This window comes from Fusarium solani (assembly GCF_023522795.1).
Source record: "Fusarium solani strain SB1 chromosome Unknown bctg00000008, whole genome shotgun sequence".
Taxonomy (NCBI): domain Eukaryota; kingdom Fungi; phylum Ascomycota; class Sordariomycetes; order Hypocreales; family Nectriaceae; genus Fusarium; species Fusarium solani.
Window position 1 is genome coordinate 1,179 of NW_027072148.1, and position 24,332 is coordinate 25,510.

Genomic DNA, 24,332 nt, shown 5'->3' on the forward strand with positions numbered 1-24,332 from the left:
TTCTAATTAATAACTTCTTTTATTTTTTTATTTTTTTTAAATATAATAACTTAATACCCTTACTTATTCTTATTTTATTATTTTTATTTTTTATCTCTTACTTTCTACTTAAATATACTTTAAATTTTATATTCATTTTTTCTTTAATTACTCTTTTTTTTTTTTTACCTCTTATTTCTCCTCTAACCTTTACCTCTTTACTTAACCCTTTCTTTTCTTTTTTAAATTAACTTACTTACTTACTTAACCCTAACCCTAACCCTCTACTTAATTATCCCCCCTAACCTTTACCTTAATTACTCCCCTCTTTTTTTCTCTCTTTTTTCTTTCCCCCTCTTTCTTTTTTCTTCTCTTTTTTTCTTCCTTTCTTAAACTCTTTTACCCTAACCCTAAAAAATACTTCTAAATCACCTATATCCTTACTTTTACTTATTTCTATTTTTTTCCCTCTTTTCTACTTCTCTTATTTTATCTTCCCTATCCTTTACTTACTTTATCCTATTATAATTCTTATTTTTACTTTTACTTATATCCTTATTTTTATTTTTTCTTATATCTTTACCTTTATTTTTATCTTAATTTTTACTTTTACCTTTATTTATTTCTTTTTAATTAATTTTTCCTTTTTTATTATCTTTCTTTTTACTTTTTCTTTTCTTTTCTTATAATTAACCTTCCTTTTATCTCTTCTTTTCTCTCTTTTTTTTTTATTTATTTCTAATTAACTTATTTCTTTTAAAACTATTCTTATTACTTTCTTTTTACTTTCCTCTCTTTTTTTATTTCTCTTTATTTTTAATCTTTCTTTTTAATTACTTTTTATTATTTCTTTTCTTTTATTTCTCTTTAAATTACTTATTTTTTATCTTCTTTCTTATTTTAACTTCCTTCCTATTTCTCCTTTTACCTTCCTTTTACCTTTACTCTTTCTCTTACTTTACCTTAACTTACTAATTACTCTTTTATACCTTTTTTTTTTTTTCACCTCTTATTATAACTTCTTACTATAATTACCTCCCTCCCCTCTTAACCTTAATCTTTTTTCTTTCTTTTATCCCTATTACTTTTTCTTTTCCTTTATTTTATACTTTTTTTCTCTCCTTAATTTATACTACCTATCTTATATTTATACTCTTTCTTCCTTTCTTTTTACTCTTATTTCTCCCCCTCCTTTTACCCCTTCTTCCTCTCCTCTCTTACTCCTTACTCCTCTTCCTCTCTCCTCCCCTTATTCCTTCTATTTACTCTTACTATATACTCTTTCTTCTATTACTTTCTCTTTTTTCTTTATTTAACTCTTATTTATTTTCTCTTCTTTATATAACCCTCTCTCTTTACTTCTATTCTTTTTTCTTCTTTTTCCTTTTTTTCTCTTCTTCTTTCTTTTACTTTTCTTCTTCTTTAAACTACCCTTACCCTTTTACCTTTTACCTATCCTTATTTCTCTCTATATATCTTACTCTTTCTTTTTCTATTACTCTTACTTCTAACTCTACCTAACCTTTAACTACCCTATACTTACTTACTATATTTCCTTCTTTTCTTTATTTTCCTCTCTATTTATTACCTCTCTTCTTCTCTTCTTCTCTCTCTTTTACTTTTTATTCCTCTATTTTTACCTCTTGCTCTTTTTTTTTTTTTTTTTTACTTCTCCTTTCTCCCTCTGTCTTTCCTCTCCTCCTTATTTATCCTTAATTAACTCTTTCTTTTTTCTTCTACTTTCCCTTTTTTAATTACTCTTTATTCCTTCTCTTCTTTTACTTCTTTTAATTACCTTTTACTCTTCCTTTACTTATTACTTATTACCTTCTCTCTACCTTACCTAATTACCTTTCTTCTTTATCTCTTTTCTCCCCTATTTTAATTTCTTACTTATCTTTTTAATTCTTCCTCCTACTTTACTCTATACTTTCCCTCTCTCCTAAACTAATATAACTTATCTTACCTCTTTACTCTCTTGCTTACTACCTTTCTTTCTTTTACTTTTCTTTAACTTTTCCCTCTACTCTACTTAACTCTCTCTCTCTCTATTACTCACCCTAATTATTACTTTAATTACTCTCCTTAACCTTTATTATAATTTATTAACCCTAACTATTACCTTAATAACTCCCCCTTATTATTAATTTAATTACCCCCCCTAACCTCTACTATAACCTATTAACCCTAATTATAATCTTAATATCTCCCCCTAATTATTAATTTAATTACTCCTCTTAACCTTTACCTCTCCTAACTTCCCATATTTTTAACTCCCCTTCCTCTTTCTTCTTCCTTCTCTTCCCTCTCTTTTCTCTTAACATTTTTATCTTTCCTTCCCTCTTATTCTTTTTTTTTTTACTCTTTCTCCTCTCTTCTCTTCCTCTCCTCTCTCTCTCTTATATGCCTTTTTTATATCCCCTTCTCTTCCTTCCTCTTTCTCTTTACTTCTCTTTCTCTTTTTCCCCCCTTATCTTCACTCTTCTTCCTCTTTTCCTCCTCTTTCTTCCCTCTTTCCTTACTCTCTCTCTTCCCTCCTCTTCCTCTTTTCTTCCTCTATATATACTTCCCCTTCTCTCCTCCCCTCTTTCCTTTCTCCTATTCTCCCCTTTTCTTCTCCTATATACTCACCCACTAAACTCTTATTCCTCTTCTATAACCCTCTTTCTTTTCTTATTATTTTACTCTCTCTTTAAGTCTATATATTTTATTCTACCTCTTTCTTTAACCTAACTTAATTACTCTTACTTATATACGCTAACTTTTATTATCCTTTTCCCTTAACTTAATACTTACTCTTTTACTTATTATTCCCCTTACCTTCTTATAATTAATTTATGTCTCTAAAATTACTTATACTACCTTATCTCTATTAACCTTATTAAAACTACTCTTACTATATCCTCTCTATAAACCTCTCTAATACCTCTCTTATTACCTCCTCTCTATTACTCTCTTTTCCCTCTTTATTTTTCCCTTTTCTCTTTTTACTCTTTCTAAACTGCTTTTCTTTTACTCTTTTCTTTACCTTAATCTTCTTTTTACTTTTCTTCTTCTTAATACTTATAACCCCCCCCCCCCTTCTTATAATCTTTTACTCTCTTAAATCCCTCTCCCTCTTACCTCCCTTTTTTTTTTTTACTTATATTTCCTTTCCTTTCCCCTATTATATGTTACTTTTTTTTTTTTTTTACCTCTTTTTACTTCTCCTTTCTTTTTTTTACTAATTTTTTTTCTTTCTTACTACTTTTACTTTTATACCTATATTCGCCCTAATTATTAACTTAGTTGCTGCTCTTAATAATTAATATAACTATATATCCTTAATTATTATCTTAATTACTTAACCCTAACCTTAAACTATGCTTAACCTAAATAGCGCTTAACCTCAATAGTGCTTAACCTAAATAGTACTTAACCTAAATAGCGCTTTATATTACCCTAAATATTAGCGGTTAATAATTACTACTTCTAACTCTCCCTACTACTTACTCTTACTAACTCCTATATTAGCGGTTAATAATTATTACTACTAACTCTCCTAGACACCAGCAGTTAGTTTCCTACCCACTTTTATACCTCTGCAAGTGGGGTTAGGTCTATGATATATTCTTTCTTTACTACCTTATATATAGCTAAATTCTGCTGCAGAGCTTAACTTTTTATATAGTAATCTATATATATTTCTATCTCTATTATTAGAAAGGCAATTATTATAGTAAGGAGGTATAGTTATAAGTATCGCGTTAGAGACTTGCTTAATTATTATGAATATTAGACTAGGTAACCTAGTCGAGAGAAATAAGCTATATAGTTTAATAATAGAATTTCTAACTTATAAACCAGATAATTAAGATTTAATTCCTAGTATAGCCTTTATAGGTTTTATTCTTTACCATATAGAGCCTTATTTTTCCCCCTTAATTATATTAATATAGGTTAGTCCTACCCTAGACCTTAACTTACCCCTATATATTACGTTTTTATCTTTTCTATCCCTTTCTTTATTTTTTCTTAAATTTTAACTAGAGGCTCTATAACTAACTACTATTTATTTATTATTAGCGGCGGGTTTCACCCAAGCTCGGCCAATAAAAGCGCTGCTACGTAGTTCGCCTGCGTATATCTACTATCTCCCAGCGAGGCACTTTTACTAAGCCATAACATATACTCTTAATACGTCCTAAATGTCTGGTTAAAATGCTTTAGGAACTAATCGGTATGGCATGGCTAGCTATAAGCCCCAAAACATAGAGGTATAACCATATCTGGGAATCGATATGAACCATCTCCGTCATAGTCCGGGTCCGCCGCCCGACAGATCTCCTATGGCTAATAGCACATCTAATAGATAGCATATAGATCTATCTACTCCTTACCCCGGCTTTTGTAGTCCCGAAGTGCCTTCTGCTTCGCTTATATCTAATCATGGCGTCGCGTGCACGCTGCCGCTGTATGCTTAAATGGCTTCCCCTCCACCCGACAATATAGATAGCAGCCCATCATTATCTTAAGATCCCTCTCGTATCAGCTTAGCACCTTATTGTAAACTCGGGCCTAGTGAAGAACCTTACTGGGCCCAGTAAAAACCATCTCGCTGGCCATAGAGCACTATTTACCCTTACCCTCACCCCCGCTCGCTACTTCTTCCGCCTGGGGCTGCGGTAGATGGAACTTAAGATCGGTCGGCCGGCGTTTGATGTGGTGGTTGGGATAGACGCCGCAAAGCTTATCGCCTTCCATGCACTACCTCCAGTCCGACCGCATATCGAGGAATTGGCTTATGATGCCGCGCGAACACTGTTGCTGCGTGAGGTATAGCTGCATGGCCTCCTGGTCTGCCCCTAGCTGCCGGTCTAGCTGCGGTTGCTAGGCCGCGCTAAGTAAGACGATGGATTCTGCTACTTTGCTATCCCGACCGGCTCTGCCTGACTCCTGCGAGAATTCTATTATTAGATTTGGGGCGCCGACGTGGATGACCCACCGGACGTGCGGATGGTCGAAGCCAGGGCCCAGCGCAGATGTGGCTATAATAGCAGGCGGGTCCGTAGTACTGAGCCACTGCTCGATGACCGCCCTCCTCTCCTCCTCTGTACCAGAGTCAGCCGTGTATGACGGGCACCCCAGCAGGTCAGCGAGCTCCGCCACGAGCTCTTTCGTCTGACAGTATAAGATGATCTTATCCCGTTCGCTCTCGAAGAGGTCCTTCCGGGTCCAGCAGGTTTGGACAAGACGAGCCGCCCTCTGGCATAAGGTGCCTAAGCCTCGCTCACGCCGTATGATGTACCGGATGTTCGGCCGATTCGTCGACTCCCTGACTATATGCGGCCGAACGAGCTTATTATGCTCTATAAAGAGCTCTTGGTAGTCTGGCGGGAGCGTCGCCGTCAGCCAGACTGTCTGCGTCTGAACCCGCCGCACGTACCAGCCCAGCTGCGACATACACCGCCGATAATCGTTCGCCGTGATGGTCAGGTGGCACTCGTTAATCACGATCCGGTCCAGCCGCTATCGGTCCGCAAGTCGGTTGGCATACTCCAGGAAGCTTTCTGTGCAGGCGGCCTCGGCCGACATGATGACCAGCGGCGCCGACTTGGACGACCCTGGCGACCACACGTAGTGTTTCAACGCCACCTTGCCGAGGCGAACGAGCATATTACCGCGGAGGGCCACCGTAGGTAATATCAAGATAGTCGTCGCAGCGCCTTCGAGCGCAGCACTAACTATCACTATTAGTGTCTTGCCTGATCCGGTCGCAAGGATAACGATGACCTGCTCGGCTGGTCGCGGGCCCAATGTCGCCAGCATGCCATCTCGCTGACCTGGGCGACGTAATTGCAGCCCCGGGTCGTTGTATAGCCTGCGAGCCACCTTCAGCAGGCCGTCCTCCTTCTGGGCCGGCCTTGTGCGAAACCGCGCCTTCTTGCAAGCATTGAGCAACCCCTGCGCCTGCGTCCCTGATACCGTATGCGGCCGCTTCCCCTGGAGAAGTTGATCGACCCGGAACAGGGAGCGCCAGCTCTGCGATGCACGGTAGGCGCGATGGAGCAGCGTGCTCATCGTCAGCGTCGTGCTGCCAGCATAGGCATGGTTGAACGTGCGGTAGCTGTGGTTGCTCATTCCGGCCAGGTCCGCGAGGGCCGCCTCATCCTCGACTTCCTCAGCTGCCGCGATCTCCTCTAGGTCAAAGTTGGCCCGCTCCTTGGCGCTGAACTTCTCCTTGGTGATGGAAGCAGCAGCCTGGCGCCACCACGCCACCTGGAACTGCGGTACCTCGGCGCGTGCGCAGGCCCTGCGAAGGCAAGAAGAGATCGCGGTGTCCCTCCAGACCTCGCCGTCCAGGCTCGACCACAGGTACGGCGACAGCAGAGCGCCGGGCTTTCTCTGACGAAGGAAGACCTGGCGCAGCGGCGGCACCAGAGCCAGATATGTCAAGAGCAGATCTCCAATCGCGCGGGGCAAGAAGCGGATGTTCTCCGTCTCGGCACCAACCTGTTCCTGGCTCTTGTGATACCGCACGTACACCATGACCATCTTCTCCCAGATTAATATGCATCGACGACGACCTGTGTTGGTGTAGGTGACGGAAAGCAGCTCCGGCGCCCGCAACGGAGGAGCCGGCGGAACATGGATGAGCGTCACCATCCGCTTCAGGAACTCTTGCACGTGCGCCTCGTAGCAGGCCATTGCCTTCGGACATAGGCTCAACCCGCCGGCCTGATCGGTCCGCACATAGACCCCTCGCAGCTCAGCCCTATGCTCGATCTGCCGGAGCAGGGCGTCCTGCGTTCCCTTTAGGATCTCGGCATTCCTCTCGTCCGTCAGCCACGAGCCGCCGTAGTCGTCGAGGTCCAGGTCGTCCTGTAGTCTCCACGCTTCGATTGGTGCAATATCATTCGCACCGAACAACAGCTCATCATACAGAAGCGAATGCGCCTGGCGAAACTCTGATACGACCAGCTGCGACACCTGTTCCATGTGTAGCTTGGTTCCCATGTAGTCGATCGTCTGGCCGTCGAGAGACCAGCGTGCCTGGTTCTTGGCGAAAGCCGTTCGAGATGCTGCGAAAAGGTAGAGCCGCCACTGCAGGATATGACCGAAGGGTGTCTCTGCCATCTGCTGGAAGTACTTTTTGCACATCTTCTCCAGCAGTTCAGGTATCCCGTCCTCGTCGTCCTGCTTGTGGAAGCACACGAAGTCGAACAGGATGAGCTGAGCAGTCCACGTGAGTGCGGATAAGTTGCTGTTGAAGTTGCCTGGTTCGTTCCAGACGCACCGTTTGCGCTGCTCATCATCATTCGCCTCTCGCCGTGTAAAGGCCTTCTTCCGGCTAAGCATGGCGCAGAAGCTTAGTACCGCGGACCGGAACGGCCTGCTCCCGACTGTCTGGCAGATCAGGGATACGTAGAAGTTGCGAATGGCATGCTTCAGCTCAGCGTCGCGCTCGTCGTCATCTTCCTCATCAGCTGATTTTTCCTTCGCCATCTCGTCTTATTCCCGCAGGGCATCGATAATGCCTTCCATGGCTCGCTGCTGCTGAGGTGTTGGTTCGATGACGTCCCGCGGCAACACTTGGTCCTCATTCTCCCTCGTGAAGTGACCATCCTCGCAGAATACGACCCGATAATAGTACACGAGAAGCTGCTTCATCCTTCGGAAGTACGAGGTCAGCGAGGATTCGTTCTTAAAACTGCGGAACCCGCCGGGCTTGCCGCTGCTCGAGCCGCCGGCATCACGGAACTCATTCAACCTCTTAGCCCGCTGCTGCGTCATCTTCCGCTCGAGTGACTTATCGCTGCAGAGCTTGTAGGCGTCCCTGAGGACGGTCTCGGCCGCGACAAGGATGCGGATGAGGTCCGAGTTGTCCTCCCCTTCGCCGCCACAGTCCCCGCCTGGGAGCTTCTTCGGCGGCAGCGAGTACGACGACTGGATCTCGGCATCCCGGAGCCCCCGCATGTGGGCAGGGAACCCGGTATGGACGAGCCACGGGACTCGGTCCGCTCGTGACTCCCCGACGTCCTACACAACCCCGGCCTGCTCCTCTAGGTCGCGGGATGCCTGGGCCAGATCCGCTTTTAGCTCATTGAATAGCTTCCCCTCCTCCTGTGACGGCGGCAGAAGGAATCTAAGGGCCGATACCTCCCCCGATGGCGATGACGATAACGAGGGTTCTTCAACGATGAAGTAATCGATGCGTCCCTTTGCCGTGAAATACGTCTGGAGCATGCAGCCTCTCCAGAGGGGACGGCCTCTCGGTGCTGCGAGGCCTTCATACCATGTGCTGGCATGTGCTGGTGCATCTTGGCGAGCCTCCGTGTGCAGTAGTTGCAGCCATCGCGCGTGCAGCAGTAATACCCGGTAAAGATAGCGAGGCCTTCGATCGGCCGGCAAGGTCTCGTCCTATCTAGCCTCCACTGACGGAGCTCCTCTACTGGGCGCAGGTCGTAACTCGATAAGAGCTCAATGGTCGTCCTTAGCTCCTCACCCCTCATTCGGTGCGGCTCGGCCCGCAGGTGGCTCCTCCAGCTTGCCGCCTTGGGGACTAGACACGTCCGGCATAGCCGGCAGACAACAACCCGGTGATCAGGGTCATAGCGGAGAATATCTAACCCCATGCTATGAATACGCGGCATGAATATATATATATATATGATCATAAATAGTATATAAATATTTGACGAGGATAATGAGGATGATGAGGATGCAAAGAGTAAGGAAGGAGGGAAGGGAACGCCAGTTCTTCATTTTATAATCTAGAGACCTTACCCCCTTTTTCACAAACCCTCCAGAAGCGCAAAGGCTAGTTATTCACCCTCCTTCGCTCTATACGTAAGCAAACACGAGGCTAACGGTGAGGCTTTTGAGTTAGATAACTCACAAGGGTAGGAATACACTCTTCTCCTTCTGACGGATGTCTCTTTTCACCCTTCGTTTTTTAGAATTATACTTCAAATTCGTTATTCTACAAGTATATGCATATCATATCCTCGTCCTCGTCGTCGTTGTAGTGGCTCGGCGTTTCGTATTGGTTTTTGCTTTTGTTCATTGCGACCCTGGCACCAGTTTTGGTCCAATCAGCTTATGCCCTTTCACTTGAATCACCTTTCACTTCACTCAACGACCGCACGCTATCAAGCCATGTCATTTCCCACGCAAATTACGCTCTGCGAGGGTACCTACGAACCTGACCGGGGTCTGACCTTTCACTGAAAGGTCGTCGAGCAATAGTGGCTAGGCTTTATAATCTAAGTAAAGGTAGCGGGTATAAGGTAAATATTAGCTAGCTAGGGCTATAAGGTATTCCCTTATAATAGGTTTAAACTATGCGGCGGCATAGTTCTTAAGTTTTCCTATGGCGTATTAAACCTTACTAGTAGGTAAGGTAAATTATATTAGGTAATATATTATAAATACCCTTAGCTAAGTAAGGAATATTAATAGCTTATAGGTAATTCTATTAAAGGGTTTTAAGGGGTTTAGCTTTAGGATTTCTCTTATATCCCTTCTATTTATAGTAATAGCCGCTATATTACTAATATTCTAGATATTATCTAAGTATTCTATGTTTTAGGCGCGCTAGGTTTTACTTATTCTTTTAATAAGTTTATATATAATATTTATTTTAGCGCTTATAGCGGTGATTTAAGCTTAAAGTTATTTATTTTCTTTTTTATCTAAGCTATCCCTATTCTTTATTTCTTTATTAGTTAGAGTAACTTAAGCGGGTATAATAGGTAGGTAATTAATAGGTAAGACCTATTAGTAATTATTAGCGAGAGTTACCTAAGTAGCTATTATGTTTAATATTATTTAAGGTAATATAAGTAATTTACTAAATAAGAGCTATTAATATATAATAATTATATATATTCCTAAGAGATAAACCGGTTATACTAGGTCTATATTAGCAAGGGATTAAGCATATTATCTTAAATAAGGTATAAGTTATATCTAGTAATATACTTAAAGGTATTAAGTATAACTAAGTTATATTAATAGCTAAGGTAGCTACTATATAAGAGAGGTATAATAAGTATATTTTATATACTTATATAGTTTAGGTGCCTTATAATCTAAACTATAAGGCTTATAATATAAAGGGTAAGGCTTATGTTTAGAATAGTAAGTAACCTTATAATAGGTTAATAAAGAAGAGGATTTATAGGGCTTTATTCCTATATAATGTGAGGCCTATTAAGTTATAATAATAAAGGGGGAAGTCTCTTATAAGGATATACTTCTAACCTTAGCTAAGAAGCTTACTCTTATATATAAGCTTATACTAAGTATTTAAAAAGAAATTACTAAACTTAAAAGTAAAATACTAGTAACTAAGGTATATATCTATGCTATATAAGCTATAATAAGAGGACCTCTCTTTTCTAATAGGCACGCGCCTAAGAGTATTACTTATTACTTAATATCTATAGTTATAACCTAGCGCTAAAGGGCAAGAGAGACTAGAGTAAATACTTTGCGGATAGCTTAGAGGGAGAGAGCTCTCATAGAGCCCCCGGGGACCTATTTATAGCTAGGGTTACTATTCTAGAGTAATATATCTCACGTCTAGTTATAAGACTTCTCACGAAGGATAAAATAATACTTCTCTCCTTACCCTTATAGAGGCTTAAGATATTAATTAAGGAACTATAAAGCTAAGATTAATAATATTAAGAGCTAATAGAGAAGGTATATAAAGTAGCTAGAAACTATAAAGGCTACTAAATTAATAACCTAAGGTTATTATAATTTAAAGAATAATTAATAATCCTTAAATAAGGCGCCTTATATAAGGAGATCTTATAGAGATACTATAATAATCTAAGAGTAAGATATATAAGGTCTTAGAAGACCTTAGACTTAGTTAAGAGGAAGTTTTATTAACTAAGTATTATAAATAATCTCTATAAGTATATAAAAAGCTACCTAACCTATTAAGGTATTTAAGTACTAAGGCATAAGCTATATAATTAATTATAGTTATTATTATTATTATTATATTTATTTTAAGAGATTAGCTTAGACTTTATTATAAGATTATTAAATAATATAAGAAGTAATAATAAGTGCTATAATATAATCCTAGTAATTATATATAAGATAACTAAATATATAATATTTATATTAACTATAAAGTGACTTAAAGCTATAAAGCTCGCGGCTTTATTATATAAATATATAAAAACTTATTTTAATATACTAAAAAGTATTATTAGTAATTATAATAAACTTATTATAAATAAGTTTTAAGTAAACTTTATAAAAAATAAATAAATTTATTACTAATTATCTACTATATATTATCCCTAGACTAATAGCTAGATAAAAAAAATATATTAAACTCTAAAAAAATATCTTAAGATATATTTAAGAAATAAGCCTAAGCGCTAAGTAAGCTAACTACTAGATATAATATTTACTTATAATAATAGTAGATATTTAATTATTAGAATATTACTTATATAAGCACTCTTTAGCTATTACCTAAGAAGTATTAAATATATATCTACTAAGGTTAAGACTAATATCTAAGGTATCGCGGAGTACTTAGAGATCTTAGGATAAGTTAGGCAGAGGGCATAAGAATATTAGTAAAGGGCTTTAAAGTTATAAGCTAAGTATTATAATATAAGGCATACTCCTTAAAAATATTAAGAGAGATAAGTTATTAATATATTAATAAGGAATTAGAGATTTAAATACTTAAAGCTAGTACCTAGATTTATTAAAGTTAAGATTATTAAGAGATATAATAAATAAGCCTATAGTATTAAACTTCTTAAAGCCTATTAGTATATATATAATATTTTTTATATATTACTACTAGAACTATAAAATAATTAGTAAGAAAAAGCCTATAAGTCTTAAGACTTATTAAAGCTTAAGGATAAGCCTAATAAATAAGAGGTAAAAGAAGTAATATTATATAAAGTTATTAGTAAGGAGATATATTACCTCGTAAAATAAAAAGAATAGCCCATAGAATATAATACCTAAGAATTAGACTATTATCTTATAAATATATATATAATAATTAAGAAATATTATAAAATAATAAGAAAATATTAGAAAAAGTAAAATAATACCTAAGAGAATATATAAAGAAAGTAAAGATAAAAATAAAGTAAAAGATTTAAATTAAGTTACTTATATAGAAATAATAAATAATAAAAATATAATAAATAATAAATAATAAAGCTATAAGTAAAGAAAGAGACCTCTCGCTAAGTAAAAGTAAATAAACTAATTAAGAGATAAATATAAAGAATAATAAATAGAAAATAGCTAAGATATAAACTTAAGGGTTAAGAAGATTTTAAGAAGTACTAATAATAATAATAGGCTAAGCTCTTAGCTAAGTATTATTTATAGCTATATAATATTTCTTATAAGGGCGAGTAAGGGTAATAGTAATTAGTGGGTTAGTATTATTATTATTATTAAGATCTAAGCCCTTATTTTTATCTTAGGCTCTACGAAGAATTAAAGAAATACTAGTATAATATATAGTATATAAAGGAGATTACTTATATTTATTATTAAAAAACTCTGCGGTAAAAAAAAAAAAAAAAATTAATATAAAAATAAGTTAAAGTCTTCTTATTATCTATAGTAATATTCTTAGTAAAGATAAGATAAGTTAATATATAAGTAAGTATATTAAGTTAAGTATTATCCTAGGAGTATAAAGGCTAAGTAGTAATAATATAGCGCTATAAGTTAAGAGGGTTAAATTATTAGTTACCTTATTATAAGTTAATAAAAGCGAGATAATAGAGAATAAATAGAGATAAACCTATATAAGAATATTAAAAATAATAAGCTCTTAAGTTATAGCTAATTCTTATAATATATATTTAGTAATCTTTAAAGAATTAATAGTCTTATAAGGAGCTCTTAAGTAATTAATAATACCTTTTTATATTAAACTATAAATATTAAGGGCCTTAGTAATATATTAGATGCTAATAAGAGTAAGAGTATTTATTAGAGCTAGGTTAATAAAAGGATTATAGGTATAAAAGGCTATAATAATATTTTAATATTACTAGGTAGCCTTAAGGAGTTTATTAGAAATCTAAATAACTATTAGTAAGGCACTTATTAATAATATAGGCGGGAATACTTATATTATTATACTTATAATAAGTAAACTTATATATTATATACTTTAAGTAATTATAGGCTTAATCCTTAAAATATATATATAAGGTATAAGTATCTTAATAGAGCTTAGTAATATACTAGAGGTAAGGCTTATAGTTAGGTTTTAAGTCTTTAAAACTAGTATTAAGATTAAAGTTATACTATGCGAAGATATATATATAAGAGGGCAAGGTAGATATAATTAATTTACTAGAGAATAATTAGTAGTAATATAAGTAAAGACTATTAATTATAAGAGAGAAGAATATTATAAAGATAAAAAGAAAGTAAATAAAAATAATAAGTATAATTATAATATTTATCTTTTTATAAGTATTAATAGGCTAAAATAAAAAAGAGCTATTAATACTATTATTAGCTAAAATTATTTATTACTATTAATAACTAATAAAAAAAACCTAATTATTTATAATATAATATAAAGATATTATAAAAGAAAATAAATAATAATAAATAATATATTACTAATATAATATATATAACTTAGCTAGGTATAAAGATAATAAAAGAAGCTATTTAGAATTTAAATTTAGTTAAAGGGATCTTAAGGACTAAGATCTTTAAAGGGGAGGTAATTATAAGAGTATAGTTCTTAAATAAGTTAAGGCTAGCTAATTAGCTAAACCTTAGGTATAGGGTTATATAACTCTACCCTAGTATAATATCTTATAGCTAAGAGCTCTTAGAGGACTTAGTAAGTTAAAGTCTTATATATAATAGAGACCTACCTTCTATCTATGATTTTACCCTAATCTAGCCATTAAGGCCTACTATTTTATATAAGGTTTTTATACTTAAATAAAAAATACTTATAAAGAGTTTATAAAGAGTTATAAGTCTAGAGATTAATTACTAAGAGGTTTAAGATTTTATTAGCCCTCTAGCTATTATTTATATTAGCCCTAAGGAGATTTTTTTCTTAAAAAATAATACTTAAGCCTTATATTAAGGGGGTTCTCTTAGCGGTTATTACTTTAGTCCTTAGGCCTTTCTTCTTTATATTTTATATATCTAGCTTTATAAGAGGATTTAATATAAGGCTAGGCTTATTCTTAGCTACTAAATTAATATAGACTTATAGATCTTAGTTTTTTACTTTTATCTTAAGGATATTAAACTAAGTAACTTAATTATTATTAGAGGCTAATTTTATATTTATATTTATTATTATTATTTAAGGAGTAATTAATAAGTATTTTTTTACTTAATATTTTAATTAATAATTATTAATTTATATATAAGACTCTTAATTATTAATAAATTAGGCTTATTCTTAAACTTATATATATTACTTATATTATTATTCTTAAGGGAATCCCCTCTTTCCCTTTTAGGCTATAACGTGGCCTTCTTAATTAGGCCTAGTATGCCAATGATCTAGAGATCACCTGGCCCGATATTAAAGGCACGTGACCACCCTCTGAGCTATTATACAGGGTCTAATCTAACAGGTATATGCTAGTGCATATTAACAAGGGCTCCGAGCTTAAGGACATAGTGTCAGTGGTCCTGGTGCTATTAGTATCTCCGCTGCATTTAATAGGCATCGATTCAGATTACTCTGGTAGCTAAGGGTATCGACTACGAGTTACAACCACTTCCGAATGCCATGCTCGCTTAGCTGGCTAAGAAGGTCCTCGACTAAGTTTTAAGTAAACCTCCTGAGCTCGAGCCTATAGTCATATCCAGAATAGAATAAGATAAGGTATCACTAACGAGATTAGATATAGGGTTTTTAGATGTTAGGTCCGAGGGGCGATAAGAGCTAGACGCTAAAGTCACTAAACTAATCTCAGATGAAGTGATAGAGCTAGGGGTTGGCTAAGTGCTAATACCTTCGGCTATATTAACTAAAGGGATTGAACTAGTGCCTGATCCGAGTTCTAAATTGCCAGAGGAAGTGGGCACGGTAGAATCATCAGAGGAGTTTAATAGATAAGTCTCGGTTGTTCCTTGACTAGAACCAGTGCTAGTTGCTGCAAGGTCTCGAGAAGAGGATGTCGAGTTCACTGGTAGCGAAGAGAAGCTGGTAGATGAGCCAGTGAGACTGTTTTTACCTTGTTGTATCTAGATTAGGTCATTGCAACCAACCTCTTACACGACACAACTAACACTAGACATAAGAAGACCTAGTTCTATTAAATTGCTCTTGGGGCAGAGTTTTTTCACTTGCAGCTGCAACGCGATATTATCTGCTACTAATAGCAGTCACTAGGATTTTCTATAACATGAGAGAATCCATAGATTAGCGGCCATGGCTGTCTTGGGAGGCAGATGGAGGTACATGCGGAAATCATTGATTCCACTTGTCTTATTCCGAAAGGTCAATGCGATGCGTCTTGTTTTAAAGCGCGAATATGGGAGAGGTAAATTCGGTTTGCTCTTCAGCCGCAATACCGCCAATATAGAGAAAGCATGGATCTGTGGGGTGACAGGCATGCATCTTGACCGTTAGAAGTCATTAAAGGAGGAAGCTTTGCAGCATGTAACGATCTTATGGCTTAGTTAACCCATCAAGGGCCGGGCTTCAACTATAATAAAGAATATATTATTAATATATCTGTGACGATCGTGTATTTCCTTGGGGATAAACCGGTCGTGTTGGGTTTATCTTTGGGAGAAGGTGCTGGGCGTAGTCTGAGCAATGGAGTGTAAGTCACGTCTGGTAATGTGCTCAAGGTATTGAGTGTAACCAAGTTGTATTAATAGCTGAGGTACATAAGAGAGTGCAATGAGTGTATTCTATATACATGAGGTTTCCTTTGGGACCGAATCTTCAAAAGGTCGGTCTAGGGTAGGACCATGAGGACCGAACTTCGGTCCTGTCGGTCCCGGAGCCTGGGACCGAAGGGGTTTCCCTTCGGTCCTGCCTTAGTAATCATTCTGCCAGGTTTCCCCGCCTGGATCCCGTCATGGCCGTGACACTAAGATTATACGCTCAGGCAATTATGCTCAACCGCCACTATTACCCTCTCGGCTAGTAATAACCTGCCATTGGCCAGCTGTTATTAGCACTAGCTGGCTATTACTTGAAGCTAAACCGATTGCAGGGTTTGGCTCAGTAAGTTCAGAGGCCCGTGCGGCCGTTCCTCGTCAGGACTTGGTCTCGACCAGGGAGAGCTGATATAAATTGCGTGCCCATCAGGCGAAGCCTCACGACGCTATGACACGATATTGCAACCTTTATAGGTTCGTCACTGAATGGCAAAAAGCAAAAAAAGATTGCAGCCCGTGCAAGCAATGTGACCAGTCGAGAACATGTCGAACAGACCACACCCCCTGTCTTGGCGCGGGAGTATTGGGTTGCTTTTAACACCGGACAAATGCCCTCGCATCCAAGTCTATCGACGCTTAGGCATTGCTCTTTGATGCTAGAGCAGAAATCTACGGTAGCAACAAGACATGTCACCAGTACAATGTCATCGTCTACATCATGGCGAGCTGTCTCCAGTGCCCCGCGAGTGGGCGAGGACAATTCGTCGCCCTTCCCGCCAGTCTTCTTCCTCTGATTCTACAACAACCATGAAGATCCTCTTTCTTTGCACAGCGCACAACTCTCTCTCTCAGCAACTCTTCCTGGCCTTGCGTCAGACGCACTCGGTCACTATTGAGTATGCCGTCTCCGATTCGGCCATGATCGAGGCCGCGGCGCTCGCCCAGCCCGACCTCATCATCTGTCCCTTCTTGACCGCTCGCGTCCCCGATGAGGTTCATACCAACTACCTTACTCTCATTGTACATCCCGGGCCTCCAGGGGATGCCGGCCCAAGTGCAATAGACTGGGTCCTCATGGGCGACGACGGTTCGGTCTCGGACTCTAGCCAACTCCTCGAAAGACGGAGCTGGAGCCCGACAGGCCGCTCTCACTGGGGCGTGACGGTCCTACAAGCCGTCGCAGAGTTCGACGCCGGCCCGATCTGGGCATTCGAGCAGTTTGAGTTGGATATCGATGCACCTGGAGTCACCAAGTCGACTCTGTATCGTGGTCCCGTCACTCGCGCTGCCATCAAGGCCACCTTGGCTGCCCTGGACCGCATCGTGACGGCAGCAAGGTGGCCCACGCCATATGATACATACACGCCGCCACTCTCGACTGGACTTGAGAGGAACCATCTGTCAGTCATGTTGCATCAAGGGCTTCCAATGTCGCCGTCATACTCGTTGACAGACGCAATTCCGATAGCCTGTGGGAGTAGCATCTCCCCCAAGCTTCTAGCAGACCCATCATATAGTGTTGCATCTGTTACACAGCAGCTTCCCTTCCTCGGCGGCGCAACGCATCGCCGTCCTCTCCTAAAGGCCAGCCATCGCGACTTTAATATCGGCTCCGACAACGCCCGCGCCATCTCACGGAGGATCCGGTCTGCTGACTCGCAGCCAGGCTGCCTCACCAAACTTTTCGGTGGGATAAGCCTATATGTCTACGGTGGTACCGTAGAGGAAGGCCTGGGCCTGGCTGAAGGAATCGCTGCGGGCCGCATCATAGCATGCAAGGACAGCGCTGTCTGCATTGCCACCTGTGATGCCCTCGGCATCTGGATTAGCCATGTGAGACGAGTGAAGCGCAAGGTCGATCCGATGCTGTGGCCTAAAGTCCCTGCCGTATCTGGCTTGCGTGCCCTTGGCCTTCTGGATGATGCCACTCTGACCAGGACTCTCAAACCGCATCTCACAACCGATTGGACCAAGGCGAAGTATTCAACACACCAAGAGATTTGGGTTGACTTTGCGACATACTCATACCCCCACGCCCGTCGTGTTGCCCTCGTGTACTTTGAGTTTTACAACGGCGCCATGAGCACCGATCAATGCTCTCGACTTATCGAGGCTCTCGAATTCGTCTCTTCTACCCATACGGATGGCAACCCTCTGAATGCCATCGTCCTCATGGGTGGCAGCTCGTACTTTAGCAACGGCATCGCCCTAAACGTCATCGAGGCGAGTGATGACCCTGCTGCTGAATCATGGCGGAACATCAATCGTATTGATGATGTGATTCATATACTGCTCGACGGCTTTCCGAGGCGGAACATCATGACCGTTGCCGCAATTCGAGGCAACTGTGCCGCTGGAGGAGTGGCTATGGCGACAGCATGCGATGTCGTGATTGCAGGCTCTGAGACGGTGCTCAATCCCGCATACCGAGCTCTGGGTCTCCACGGGTCCGAATACCACTCCTTGAGTTACCCAGGGAGATGCGGCGCCTCGGGTTCGAAGCACCTGTTGCGAGATATGCTACCCCTATCACCATACGAAGCTAGGGATATTGGCTTGATTGACCATACGCTGCCTGGCTGGGGGGCGTGCTCGATACCAGAATTCGGAACCACATCAGGGCCATGGTCTGCAGCCCCAGCTTCCACTATGCCCCGGGCAGGTGGAAGGCCGGCCTCGATGTCAGCTCAGCCGGCCTCGCGGCCGCCCGAGCTGAGGAGCTGGCCGAGATGGCCAAGGATTTCTGGAGCGCCAGGTCCGAGAGGTATCACTCCAGGAGACGGGACTTTGTACGCAAGGTCAAGGCTTCACGGACACCGTTGCGGTTTGCGTCACATCGTCGGCGCGGCGAAGAAGTAGACGAGGAGGAGAGTGATGCATTTGATGACGTCGCTCTGTTTGAGTGTCGCGCGGCGGACAAGATGGTGCAGGCGAGGATGCTCGAGATGGAGACACAGGCAAGACAAAGGGCATCACTTCCCCCGAGCCCTCCGAGCAATCGAGGTCAAGTTGATTGTTGCAACAGGGACTTGGTGGCACTGCCTCCATTGCTTATCATGGAAGATAAATCACGGCGAGGTTCGGGACTAGTATTTCCTTGTTTGTATAATACTTTGGATTGATCGTTTGTTTTTCTGTCTATTTTCCCGTCTAGTGCGATCAACATTTTAAGACGTTTACGTTGATTAGCCTAGGAGTAGTTCTTAAGCGCTCTGCATATATAAGTATATGTTAAATAGACTCCTTAAGGTTCCTTAGTTAAGGGGACAACCTGATATAAGCGCGATATTCTCGGGTAGGAGCTAATAAAGAATAAGAGTTAGGGTAGAGAATGTTATAAATATCCCTTTAATTATCGAGGACCTCCCGGCCGTACCGTGCCCCATGACACCCCTGTCATCAAGAAGGTATATAAGGGGAACCACACGATGCGTTATTAATTATCACTACCTATATGAGCAGTGTAATATAGCAATTTATAACTTGAAAGATTGCTGGTACTTCTATCATAGGATTAAATAGGTGGGGGATTAGGTACCTTCGATTTGATGCATTTTAATTAGCTGCCCCCCTGCCGTGACCTGGTGGGAGGTCCTTAATAATTGGACGGATAGTTGCTAAACGCCTAGTTAGATTTATATAAAGGCAGTTTAATAATCGGATTATATAGAATATATTAGATATAGTATTATACTACTAGTATATATAATAAGCGAAATAGCTACTTTTCTTTTAATTTCTTTTCTTTTTATTTTATATTAAAAAAACTCAGAGTTCCGTAATTTTAAGATTAAGATTAAAGTTTAAAGTCTTAGATAGAATTATTTAAAGATATAAGGCCCTAAAGAGCCTCTTATTAAGATTATAAAAAACTTAATAAAAAATAATTATAATTATAATAATAAGAACTACCTATTATTAATTGCACTTAGCATCCCTGCGTGACATAGCAATAATAATGCCTCGTCTCGGCTTCATCCGAAGACGAAACTAGGCTGTAGAGTGACTCGCGCCTTGCACTACTCACACGCATGTGATCAGTATCAGTGAAGCTAAGACATAACCCCGCACGACTCGTTTTTATCCGAGTCTTGCTCTTCATAGGAGAGGCAAAATTTACCGCAACGCTACAACATGGACAAACTTCCCTACGCACTCATCTCGCTCATTGTCTCATGTCTCTTGGAAGATGATGGACGAAACCGAAAGCCTTGGTCAAAGCCACCACCCATCGCCCAGTATGCATCCATCTCCCGTTCATGGCAAGATGCTGTTGAGATGCACACCTTCTCTCAGGTGAAGGTACGGAGCGATGAGTTCTCTCGCTTTGAGACAGCCTTTCGGCACCCCTACCGGCGGCAAGTTGTCTCTACCATCAACTACGACATTGTGCTGCCAGCGTACAGCCAGGCACGGTGCTGGAAGTTTGAGCGACCACATGAGCATGCAGAAAACATAATCGTGTTCTCACAGGCCGTCCATGCTATCATCGGCAGCCTTAACGCGTGGCAAGTCGAGGACGAAGCCGTCAATGGCGCTGCAGGAAGTGACTGTCGACCGATACATCTGAATATGAGCGCAGAATCTCGGCTTGACAGCAGCAGCCTGCAACGTCAGGGAATAGGCCTCTACCGTATGGGCGGCCACTTCATCGACTTCACTGAGCCCTATTCGGTTCTTCCCAAAGTTAGGAGAGTTTCAGAGCTGAGCATCAGAGGTGTACTTAGACCACTGCATCCCAGCGCAGCGTTCAGAATTGTTTCGGCGCTTCCTAGTCTGGAATACATTTGCATTGACTTGCTAGAGCCAGACGCGACAAGGGAAGATATGCAGACACAACATCGCTCCGGTGAGTCGATTCTATCATGCAGTCGTATCTCGGCATTGGATCTCAGTGCTGACTCCGAACGTCAGCTCTCACACAGCACCTCTCGTCAATGAACAGGACGAGCTTCTCCTCACTGAGAACGCTTTATCTCAACTGGGACTCATGTGAACCCTGGAATCATAGTTTTATACCAAACGACCTCCGCGACCCTAAACAAGGTTCAAAGGACACTCTCAGTGCGGCTCTGCATACTATTTCACAGTCGCTTCCTATCACCGAGCTCTTCTTATATGGACCCTTTATAATCTCATCGGAACTGTTCTGGCCCATCGACTCGCCAGCTCCGGATTCTCCTCCACACTGGCCAACATTACAATGCCTCACTGTCAACGCTAGCATCGTCGCCCCTGACGGCACTTATTACTACACAGGGACTCCAGGGACTCCAGAGCCAGAAGACGGCGATCCATGGTGGCCCGAAAGCCCTAGAGCGGAAGCCGAAGTCGACGCTGCCGGCTACGCTAGCGATGACTCCCGGGTGCGCGACCCATTTAATCGGCACGACATACGGAGGAGCAACGGCACGTTGCCCCTCAATAACTGGCGTTCGGAGTTAGACCCAGAGCGCTTCAACCCGCTGGCACTTGCTCTGTCGCGAGCTGTATGCTGTATGCCGGTGCTGGGCGAGCTGGACTTTTGCATGGGTATGTCGGATATTCAAGGATCCTCCGGAATTGTGCTTTATGGCGAGGCGGAGTCGGATGTGGCGTCGCTGTTATCAGGGAATCGAGAGATGGAGCATGTCAAGCGAAGGGGCTGGAGGGCTGAGATTGGACGCAACGCCAAGTGGGAGCCTCCGGAGGAAATGCTCGAACTTTGGCGTCGTTTCGTTGGGCCAGGAGGCGTAGTCACAGTTGACGAGCGAGGCTGACCGGGGTCCTGCGGTTGAGCCCATAGGTGGTCAGCTACCTGAATAGTAGCTGATTGTTCCTTTGTTGGCTCTTGTTGTAACTGTGGTAATGTGATGACCCACCTAAGGTTAACAAGGGGCGTCACGGCCATGACGTATCATGGGCGGGGAAACCCGGCAGAATGCTTTCTAATACAGGGCCGGAGGGAATAGCATTCGGTCCAGGACGTAGGACCGGCGGGACCGAGCTTCGGTCTCCAAGGTCCTACCCTAGACCAACGAGATCACCACTCGGTTCCAGGAAACTCTTTAAGTATATAAAACACACTCGCTAGCACTCTCATATACCAGCTACCTCAGCTATTAATATAACTTAGTTATACTTAATACCTTAAGTATATTACTAGACGTGACTTACGCCCTATTTAAGATAACGCTAACATCCCCTCTGCTAAGATAAACTCAGTATGACCGGTTTATCCCTTGGGAATCCCACGATGGTCACTCTAGTAAGATTTATATATAATGATATTTGCAAAACCAGAAAAGTACCAGCACCTCTGATATGGATACTCTGGATACTACAGAGTATTCTCAATGATGCGTCGAGGCGCAGTGGTAACTCTTAGCAGATGCCGGATCTCCCTTTCCATCATACTCAGCAACTGAAGGGTAAGGGCAAATTTTGCGAGAGAATTGGGTCGAAGCATCCGGCTTGGTGTGGGCAAGCAGTGCCTTTGGAGCTTTCCCTTTCTCAACCCAAGCGACCAAAGCCCCCAAAGGATCCGTCGGAACAGCCCCAGCGCTCTGGCCGTAGCCGCAGTGATCAACGCCAGGAGCAAGGAAGAGACGAAGGAAATCATCGATCTTGCAAGTCGACCCTAAGTCCTTCAACGCTAACTTAACCTCTTCCACATATCGGATGCTGTTCTGAGGATAAATCAACTGATCCGCCAAGCCGTGCCAGATAAGAAGTTTACCATCTGCCTGCTGGAATGGCCGAAGATCAGGGCTGGCGGAGTCCATGATATAGGAAAACTTCTCCTGAGATTCGTAGAAGATTGACTCAAAGCTGGCTGTATCAATCTGCGATGTATTAAACTTAGGGTCTGCTTTGACGAAGTCCCGTACCCAGGTATCTGCGACAAAGAATGGAGCTCCCCATGTTGTTCCGTTGACTTCCTTTGTGCTAGCCAAGTCGGAGAGTGATGCGCCCCTTAACATTCCGTACCAGAGCGTCCTGCCTGTCGATGTTCGAGGCCCAGCCCAGATGCTGCTCACAACAGAAGCGGCTTTCCAGTTGATAGTGATCGACCCCTTATGGCATCGAGTCTTACGCCCGACAAGCGTAAAAGGATCAAACCGACACTTAAGAGGCTCAGTTATAACACTGTCTCTCACATGATCGGCTTTATCGCACGCCTGAATAGAAGCTTCGACGAACGCATCTCGCTCACAAGCTGATAAGTAGTAGCCTGCCTCTTTCATCACAACTTGCGGCCACAATTCGGCCACAACGTATTCGGTCCAGTAGATTGCGGGCGCTCCAGAAAGGATGCCATCAAAATCCTCGGGATAGCGTTGCGCCGCCGCTAGTCCCTGCCGGCCACCAGTCGAGCACCCGTTGAAAAAACTGTGCTTTGCCGGCTTGTTGTAGAAAGCTGCTGTGACTGATTTGCCGATGACAGCCATGTCATGAACAGATCGGGAGGCAAAGTTGGCCAGCAGATTGGTGTTCACCGTCCCATCCGCTTTCAACGCCCATGGCTCGGGGTCCAACGGGGTTCCGGTCAGACCAGCGTCAGTCGACGAGACCGCATAGCCTTGGGACGCGGGGAGTGCAAGGTCGGTACTGCCCAGTCCAGCTGCCCAAGCTCCTCCGCCAACTGCAAGAAAGCGGGAATTCCAGCTCTCAAGAGGAAGCCAAGTCTGAATATGAACCAGATCGTCTTCGCCGTCGTGCGAGAGAGTTACGTTAACCTCACAAATATTCAGGTGAGAGACGTCTTGCAGCAAAGTTGGAGGAAAGGCGGCGACTGAATGATCACGATAGACACGGCTGGTGATCGCCTTGACGATAGCTCCAGGGACTTTTGGGGAGGGTATGTCGCGACAAGATGTCCAATAGCCCGGAGCGGCCTCTGCTGGAAGCGCACTGAGTGTGAGGGCTAATGCGAAGAGAAGTGAAGTCATGGGCATGGTGGCAATGGGGTGCTGTGGCAATGATGAATGATGGGGTGCTGTGGCCTTAAAGAATTGGCGACTTGGGTGCCTTTATATCATCCTCATGTTTTCACAGTTTGTCAACTGTCGCATCAAGCCGTGTAAGTATCTCCGCGATGCGGAAGTAGATGGTACGCCAATCAAGGCTATGCTGTCATTTGCTGGCTGCTCAAGGGTGGCTGACTGCAGCCGAATGATATTACCAGATGTAGTAAGGGTAGTTGTGTAACCTGGGGCACAGCCGTGGGTAAAGGAATACTAGACCACTCACATCATAGAATTTGTATGGTCGTGCCGGCCTTGTTTTCTTCAGCCAGCTTGACAGGCCAGCAACGTCAGGGAAGAGGCGCAGCGCATCAAAGCGAACGAACATGGATATTCGCCTTGATTGCGAATTAAACATCGTGGTAGCTCGTGGGCTATGTCCCGGCGACTTCTTTCTACGTGCGGAGCGATGTTTCAGGGTTCGCCGCCAAGTACGATTATAATGAGAAGCATCCTGATGTGGAA

At 41.9% G+C, this 24,332-nt stretch overlaps 5 protein-coding genes across 5 annotated transcripts; 2 read left to right on the forward strand and 3 right to left on the reverse strand.

Moving 5' to 3' along the window:
* Nucleotides 1-5,487: 5,487 nt before the first annotated feature.
* MRS44_012003 (uncharacterized protein) lies at nt 5,488-7,317 on the reverse strand (the record flags this gene model as incomplete). The annotated part of the gene is made up of 1 exon (XM_065618636.1): nt 5,488-7,317. The coding sequence occupies one exon, from the start codon at nt 7,315-7,317 to the stop codon at nt 5,488-5,490; it is 1,830 nt and encodes a 609-aa protein (XP_065474708.1).
* A 153-nt stretch (nt 7,318-7,470) lies between these two features.
* Nucleotides 7,471-7,935, reverse strand: MRS44_012004 (uncharacterized protein; the record flags this gene model as incomplete). The annotated part of the gene is made up of 1 exon (XM_065618637.1): nt 7,471-7,935. One exon carries the CDS (start codon nt 7,933-7,935, stop codon nt 7,471-7,473), a length of 465 nt encoding a protein of 154 aa, XP_065474709.1.
* An 8,733-nt stretch (nt 7,936-16,668) lies between these two features.
* MRS44_012005 (uncharacterized protein) lies at nt 16,669-19,136 on the forward strand (the record flags this gene model as incomplete). Its single annotated transcript, XM_065618638.1, has 3 exons — nt 16,669-18,308; nt 18,482-18,864; nt 19,120-19,136. 3 exons carry the CDS (start codon nt 16,669-16,671, stop codon nt 19,134-19,136), a joined length of 2,040 nt encoding a protein of 679 aa, XP_065474710.1.
* Nucleotides 19,137-19,995: 859 nt separating this feature from the next.
* On the forward strand, nt 19,996-21,620 carry MRS44_012006 (uncharacterized protein; the record flags this gene model as incomplete). Its single annotated transcript, XM_046276250.2, has 2 exons — nt 19,996-20,710; nt 20,776-21,620. The coding sequence occupies 2 exons, from the start codon at nt 19,996-19,998 to the stop codon at nt 21,618-21,620; spliced, it is 1,560 nt and encodes a 519-aa protein (XP_046133547.2).
* A 573-nt stretch (nt 21,621-22,193) lies between these two features.
* MRS44_012007 (uncharacterized protein) lies at nt 22,194-23,798 on the reverse strand (the record flags this gene model as incomplete). The annotated part of the gene is made up of 1 exon (XM_046283614.2): nt 22,194-23,798. The coding sequence occupies one exon, from the start codon at nt 23,796-23,798 to the stop codon at nt 22,194-22,196; it is 1,605 nt and encodes a 534-aa protein (XP_046133546.2).
* Between the last annotated feature and the right edge of the window lie 534 nt (nt 23,799-24,332).